The sequence below is a fragment of the Orbicella faveolata genome, unplaced genomic scaffold (genome assembly GCF_042242905.1).
Source record: "Orbicella faveolata isolate gen_17 unplaced genomic scaffold, um_ofav_v1 contig_35, whole genome shotgun sequence".
NCBI classification, from domain to species: Eukaryota; Metazoa; Cnidaria; class Anthozoa; order Scleractinia; family Merulinidae; genus Orbicella; species Orbicella faveolata.
This window is the reverse complement of record NW_028301564.1, coordinates 25,072,998-25,079,934: the sequence shown is the minus strand read 5'-3', so window position 1 is coordinate 25,079,934 and position 6,937 is coordinate 25,072,998. Positions and strand designations below refer to the sequence as shown.

At 40.0% G+C, this 6,937-nt stretch overlaps 1 protein-coding gene across 1 annotated transcript; it reads right to left on the bottom strand.

Moving 5' to 3' along the window:
- Positions 1–2,601: 2,601 nt before the first annotated feature.
- LOC110063178 (uncharacterized) lies at positions 2,602–6,355 on the bottom strand. Its single transcript, XM_089273599.1, has 5 exons — positions 6,185–6,355; positions 5,591–5,868; positions 4,886–5,000; positions 4,130–4,374; positions 2,602–3,380 (listed from the first exon to the last, which is right to left on the bottom strand). The coding sequence occupies exons 1-5, from the start codon at positions 6,264–6,266 to the stop codon at positions 3,012–3,014; spliced, it is 1,089 nt and encodes a 362-aa protein (XP_089129725.1). The 5' UTR covers positions 6,267–6,355; the 3' UTR covers positions 2,602–3,011.
- Positions 6,356–6,937: the final 582 nt, after the last annotated feature.

The window sequence follows — 6,937 nt, the reverse complement described above, 5'->3', positions numbered from 1 at the left end:
GCCGAAATATAGTACACCTTCAAAAAATCATCCTACGTTGTGTCGGTTTTTGTTTTTGTATTCATTTTATATGTAAAGCCGATTAGATCACTATTGATCCAACGTATACCAGCAGGATCATCGTTCCGGTTGCTTGCTTAAACATTTTATAGTCAAAATGTACGCTTCACTCGCTGAAATCTTCTTTCGAGATACGAAAAAACTATAGTTTGGGGTGTTCCTCCGTTTTAATGAGATAAGTACACAAAACGTGGGAAAATAATGACGCCTTGACCGATAAAGTGACGGCTCATTTTACTTTAACAAAATATAGCTCGTATCAATAATACAAAGAAGTCTCAATTGCTGCCTTCGGCGGGAAATATCCTTTGCAAGATCTGAATTCCATCGCTCGTGTGCCCAGGTTGGTGAGAATATAATTTTCGCTTGTTTCTTTCTTTCGATTTTTAAAACGCCTTAGCTTAGTTTGAGATGCTGCAGACAACGAAAGAGCGCACTCCTAAACAACGTGAAGGAAACCCACGAGATACCGATTGAGTTGAAATGTTACTGTTACCGCTTCGAACGGAGAAAGCGCAGCCAAAGAAGCGATGCTTAGAGAATATCAAACATCCTCCTCATCCAGTGCAAGCAACTTTTCCTGCTTGAAGCAGGAACCTTTGTCGCTAGCAGCCAACGAATCAGCCCTATTCTGATGGAATGTTTTTGAAACCTTTTCCCTCTGACTTTTTCCTCCGTGGTGCTTCCTTGGCACTTGCAAATGGACATGAACTTTTGCCCTTCTTCGACGACATATTTAAGCTTATATCAACAATCTACAAACTGAGAACACTCAGAACAGCTCGTCGGCTACCAAACACAAGCGTTTGACAATCGTACGTACGCGGCAATCTGTGAAGCAAGTTTTTAACGTACATTTATTCCTCATGACAACTCGGAGGGTTCCCAATAGGTTTGGCGGGATGCGGGATTTGGCTTTTTTTCACGGTAATATTCAGGATTTAAGCTGAAAACAGGGGCGGGAATCGGGAATTTCAGTTGCGTGTGGGAGCGGGATTTCGTGTTTTTATAGGGTTGGGATGCGAGATTGTCAAGGGAAACAGAGCGGGATATGGGATTTTAATTCCAACGTGACTTCATCATAAGTTGAGCAGCGGAAAAACCGCAAGCTGGCGGAAATAAACCTTTCGTGCGTATAGCTGTGTCGGGTTTCAAGTGATGAATAGCAACGGCTCTGTGCCCATTAAATATTATCGCTTACCCTACGTATCAGACCGTATGAGGTCTTTGAGTCCTCTTGTGATCTTTTGTGTTGGCCTCTGACATAAATGACATTTGTCCACATCCGACATTTGCGTCTGTATTCTTGACCTCAGTGTTCTCAGTCCTGATCTTTTCTAGTTTTTCTAGTCTTTGACGTCTTTCGACCTTTTTACGAGCGCTAAGTGGTTTGTTGTGGCCAGTATGGCCACGCCGGATAGCGGTGACAGTAATTTACCGAACGAACCGGGAAACGAAGTATGCGACATTATATATTGCGTCGCCATTTATTATGAAAAGGGTGCAAGCGGGAATACCTGCCACAGGTTTCACGGAAAGTGAGGACGCTCAAAGCTTTAAAAGAAACTGTCAGGTGTGTTTAGTTTTTAAACCTTGGCTGCATTTGACTTTTTAGACCTTGTAGGCCCTTTTATTGCGATGTATTCCCGTTGTGTCTGGTCTGATCGGGCATGACCTTCATGCCCTCTGCTTTATGCTGTGACTGTTATGATCGTTCTGAAGTGGTCTCGCTAACAGAAGTGGTTAATAATAAACGTTTATGTGTAAATAGATGCATTTAAAATACCTTTCGTTTGAATCGCACGTAAAGTTAGTGTCAATGGGTATGCTTTCCTCAAAGAACGAAAAGAAGAATTAATATGAAAATATTATTTATATTTCCGGTTTCAAATTCTTCGCACGTGAACGGCACGTGAGACTTGCTATGACAAAACCAGCCTCATTCCCAGGGTCTCTCTTCCTCCCGACATGGGGTTAGGGACGGACCATCAGGCGGGAGTGGGAGTTTTTTTGTGGCGACTGTTTACGCAATAATTTATTTTACAAGATGAAATTCTCTGCGCGATTTCTTGTCGGAATATGACAGGGAAACGAACTTCCTGCTAGGGAGAGTATCTACATTCGGCCGTGCTGTTCGGTTCAATAGCAGGCTAATGTTCTGCAAAAATACTCAAGTAATATTTTTTCTTTTTTTTTTCCGACAATTTGATTGTGCATGTTTGTACAACTCGATGGATGGAGATGATACGGACCAAATCTTCCTGTCTAAATAAAAAACACGATATATAAGAACAGGATTAGGGCCCATTGAGCTAGCACCCGATCGAATGTCAGACGCACGAACCAACACACATCTTCAAATATTCAGCTGATTGTTTTCCAAAAAACCAGGACTAGGAATATGGGAGTGAACAATCTCTCTCTTACACTAATACGTCAAAAAAGAACAAAACAAAACAGTGAAACGTTTAAAGAAGCAAACGTAACAATCATTTCTGGTTACTTATCTGCTACCCATTGCATACAGATAGGCCTTTCATGATCTTTTCTGTAATGTTTATTTTTGTAAAGTTTCTGCGTTAATCATTATTTAACAAATTAATAATTAACGGAAAAACGTTATTGAAAAGTGGGCGGGATCGGGATTCCCAAGTAAAAAAGGGCGGGATGGCGGGATTAACAGGAAAAAATGGGCGGGAAAGCGGGATCTGAGAACCCTATTGTGGACCCTCAACTCGTTGACAGCTATCAATTAGAGGTAATAATGCAAAGAAACGTTTTTCGTATATAACTTTGCTTAGAATCAATCTTTTTTCATACTTTTTTTCGCTGAAGCGCTAACTATGGCTGAAGCGCCTACCAAAATGAAAATTTGGTGGTTACAAGATTTGTCTTGATTTTTGGTAGCGCCAAACAAAGTTGGTCAGCTTTGTCTGGAGTGTTAATGGGATTTATCGCAGACCAACGCTAATGAGTCTGTTGCTAAGGGGGCGATGACCATTCGTGTTGAAAGCCACGCCCAAGTAACCTGCATCAGGTGACGCCGTACGGAAGTAAGGCGAGTTTCCATCACTGCACCAGGAATTGCAGTCCTTGTAACAATTCTGCGTGTGACCTGAAACGAAGAATCCAGCGTAGAACGAAGTATGGCAGATCAACAGCTGGTAATCGTAAGCGTTATTTGCTCCCACGCTGTTCCACTTTCCATAGGTGCCAGCATTTTTCCCATAGTTATCAGCGGCCGTTATGGACTGGTTGACTAATCGCTTAAAGTAGATCTTGTTTCCAGTTTGGTGATCAACAAACATAATTTCTGTGAACTGAAAGATCAGTAACAAACAGCATATGAAGTCACTGTGGGTTATTCCATTGCTGGTGAATTTATCACAACTTTGAGATTTCCCCGTCTTCGATCTTCAACGTGTATTTGCCCGAGGAAGTTTAACTGCGGAGAAGTAGTTGCCCTTGGTAACATCAGTACACATACAGAGAGTTAAAATACGCACACATAAATCTAGACCTCTCTGTCGCAGTTTTTTCACTGTATCGTCTTCTGGGAAAATAAGTAATTTGGAGTGTTTTTTTCGTTTTACATTTTGAGTTTTTAGGGAGAAAATGAAAGAAAGTATGGTAATGATTTGATTTAGCGCCCTCCATCCAAAAAGTTCCCGTTCCCATCGAGTGCCGTTTTTATAATAAGCACCCCCTAGCGAAAGTGAGATTCAACACGTTCATGACAGTGACATACAAAAAGGTAAACATTATTATTATATCATTAATAATATTATTATAGAATAAACTGATGGGACAAATGAATTATGAAGTCCGCTTTCGAGTCCCTATTGTTACAAGCGTTGAGCTACAGTATCCGTTGTTTTTCATTTAAGTATCGTTTAGATATCGATGTATATTTTGAAAACTTAATAAGCACCAAGTCCTTAACAAGCGCTCTTCTCCAAGCAGCGCTCTTCCTTGAGCTACCAAAAGTAACTTAGCGCCCCTGGCTCTAAATCGAATTATCATGGTACATAATCTCACTGCTACTACTAGAAAACATTAGTCAACTTACAGAGATGTTGTTACAGTTGGTCCTGTAGCCGTCACTTCCATAAGGAAACTGAACGCTGTATGTGACTTCAGTCTTGGGTTTGACATATTCATCAGTAGTGTAACACATGGTCCATCCTCCATTGTATGACGTCATGTCACAGTAGGCCAGAAATGCATTTGAATGGCTTCCTCCGCCCGGGTCCAACAAGTACAGACCATCTCCCTGAGATTGTCCTCGTTTCACAATATGCTGACAATCAAGGCCTAAAAGGATAACAAAGAAAAAACATTATCACATTCCTACCAAGACATTCCCACCTCCGTTCCATAAGGATTCCCCTTAGGGGATTTCCTGACTATCACATCGTCAAATTTGCATCTTCCTCACCAACGAAATTAGTTCTGCAACTGTGCCCGTGAATTGCATCTAAGCTTACTGAGAACGTTATTTTCGGAGTGTCAAATTAAACTTACAGAAATGTGACTATTCAGGGTGCAGTTAGATGTATTACTTCAAACAACGAGGGCTAGCCTCATTTGCAGAAGGATACAAAACATCAGAGTTTTCTTTTCACAAGGGGTTAATCGAAGTCTTTGGCGCAAAGATATAATTGTAAATCTTCGTCCAAGGCATTTTAGAACTGACATACTTACTAAGGGTGTAATGGACAGCAAATGAATGTAAGATTACTACTCCAGCATGGAATTGAAGGAATGAATAGCATGTCTCTTTTGAATCGAAGAAGAAAAATCAAGACAAATTCAGCTAAAATACCTATTTCACAGTGTTTTCCAATAAATCCTGCAGCGCATGCGCACTGGTAACCGCCATCTTCGTACTTGGCCACACACGGTGCATTGTTCATACAAGGATTACTGGAGCATGGAGTCTGTTTCAACAATAAGCATTAAGATATATCTATTGAACTGTAGGTTGTGTTCTCTGATGGTTCAACAAGCCGTGTGGCATCGTAAAGCTGCGCGTGTTTGTTTACACGTGCGCCATCTGCTGTTTCTTAAATTATTAATGTGTGATAAACTTGCCAGTTGCATAATGACTTTTAGGGTCATAATTTATTTAACAGCTCTTTTAGTTTCCGCCTAGTGATTGGTAGAGTCCAGGGTGCAGTGAAAAAACAGGTATAAGGTTTCTCCAAAATTCGCGGTGAAGGCGAACAGGATGGTGGAAAACATTATTCTATTATTTGGGGAAAAAGATCATGAAGACGAAACAAAGAAAAGAAGAAGAAGAAAAACAAAACGTTCAGGCTTAATGATTCTACTTAATGAGTATGCATGCATTTTTTAATTTTTGTAGGCTCAAAGAAAACGAAAGTAAACTGACTTTTTTGTTTGACTCTTGTATAGAAAGAGCAATTGATTATTTCATCTTTGCACCTATATGTTCTTCTGAATCATGTACAAATGAATACCTGTCCTTCAAAAATAGTTTGATATCTGAATTCAATGTTGTACTTACCGGAATACTGAAGTGATGATAAAACGGACTGCTGGTAAAATTGTCCGAGTTGTTGAACTTATCAGATGGGAGCAGTTCACACAACAGCTTTCCGTTGATATCAGAAAATGCAGCCAGGTTATAAGAAAAGCATGAAGTGATTCCTAAACAGGCAAAGCCACACTCGGTATCACTTTGGACAAGTTCTGAACCAATATTGGTGATGTTCAGGTACGAAAACTCGTAGGCGTTGAAGTTGATAAAGCTCACTGCATCTTCAGAAGAACTCCGGCGGAAACCTTGTGAAATAAGTTTACAGATAACCGAGTTTTGTTAACATTTTCGGTCAGATAGTACTTTATTAATGCATGCTTTGCTCATTTAGAAATTTCCAAGAAATTCACGTTTTATCTCTCGTCCGAGCTCTTCAACGTTTGTTAAGGATTTGACATGGTGCTATGAATTGTTTTTATTTTGCTGCAGAAAACGGAAAGCGTGCTTTTAAACTGTTAGTCTGTGTTGTTGGCGGTTTTTCGCTTTAACAGTGGCAAGTTATAGCGATTATAAGTCGTGAATTCACTTCCTTTTGTATACATGAATTAATTTGAGGCCTACCGTTAATAAACTGTGATCCAAAAGAGGCTAGGACCATTGTAAGAACCAGACAGTTCTTTCGCTTTTGGGGGCCGAGCTCCATGCATGCATTTGTCGTCGTGGCTTCAATCTTCTAAGTAATTCTTAATGTCAAGTATTGGTGTGTTTTAAATCACGCTGAAACTGCCACCTGTAATTTCTGTCAAAGCTGGTTATAAGTCCTAAGATAGAGTTACAGGCTGCTAGCAATGATATTGGTTTACGGCTTGATGTGGGCTCAACTGGGCCAATATTGTGTTTTCAATAGAAAAACATACAAAGATGAAGCAGGTGAAACTCATAATAATAATATTTAAAATATAACTAGCCATTTTTTTGGTTGGGGAACAAGTTATGGATTATACACACAACGCCTGGGTACAATTCATAAGCATGTCTTCTTTAAGACCAGTGTTTTTTTTACTTTCAAGGAAGTAGAGATTACTATTTTTCATCCGTTTGCTTAATTTTTTCTTGCTTGCCTGCTTAATTATATTCGCCCGCGCCAGCAAAAAAAGTGTGACGGGCAGGTTGATTTAAATTAAAATAACAGAGGAAAAATGGATGTTAAGAAACAATGCGAAAGTGTTTGCACGACGATATGAGAAAGTCCGCTTCGAGCTTCCAAAGATTCTAATAACACCAGGAACACTATCAGGCCTCAAGAAACAAAGAAATGGGGGGACTTGTACCAGGTTTCTGGGGTTATCCTATATCTTAATATTTAAAGGCACT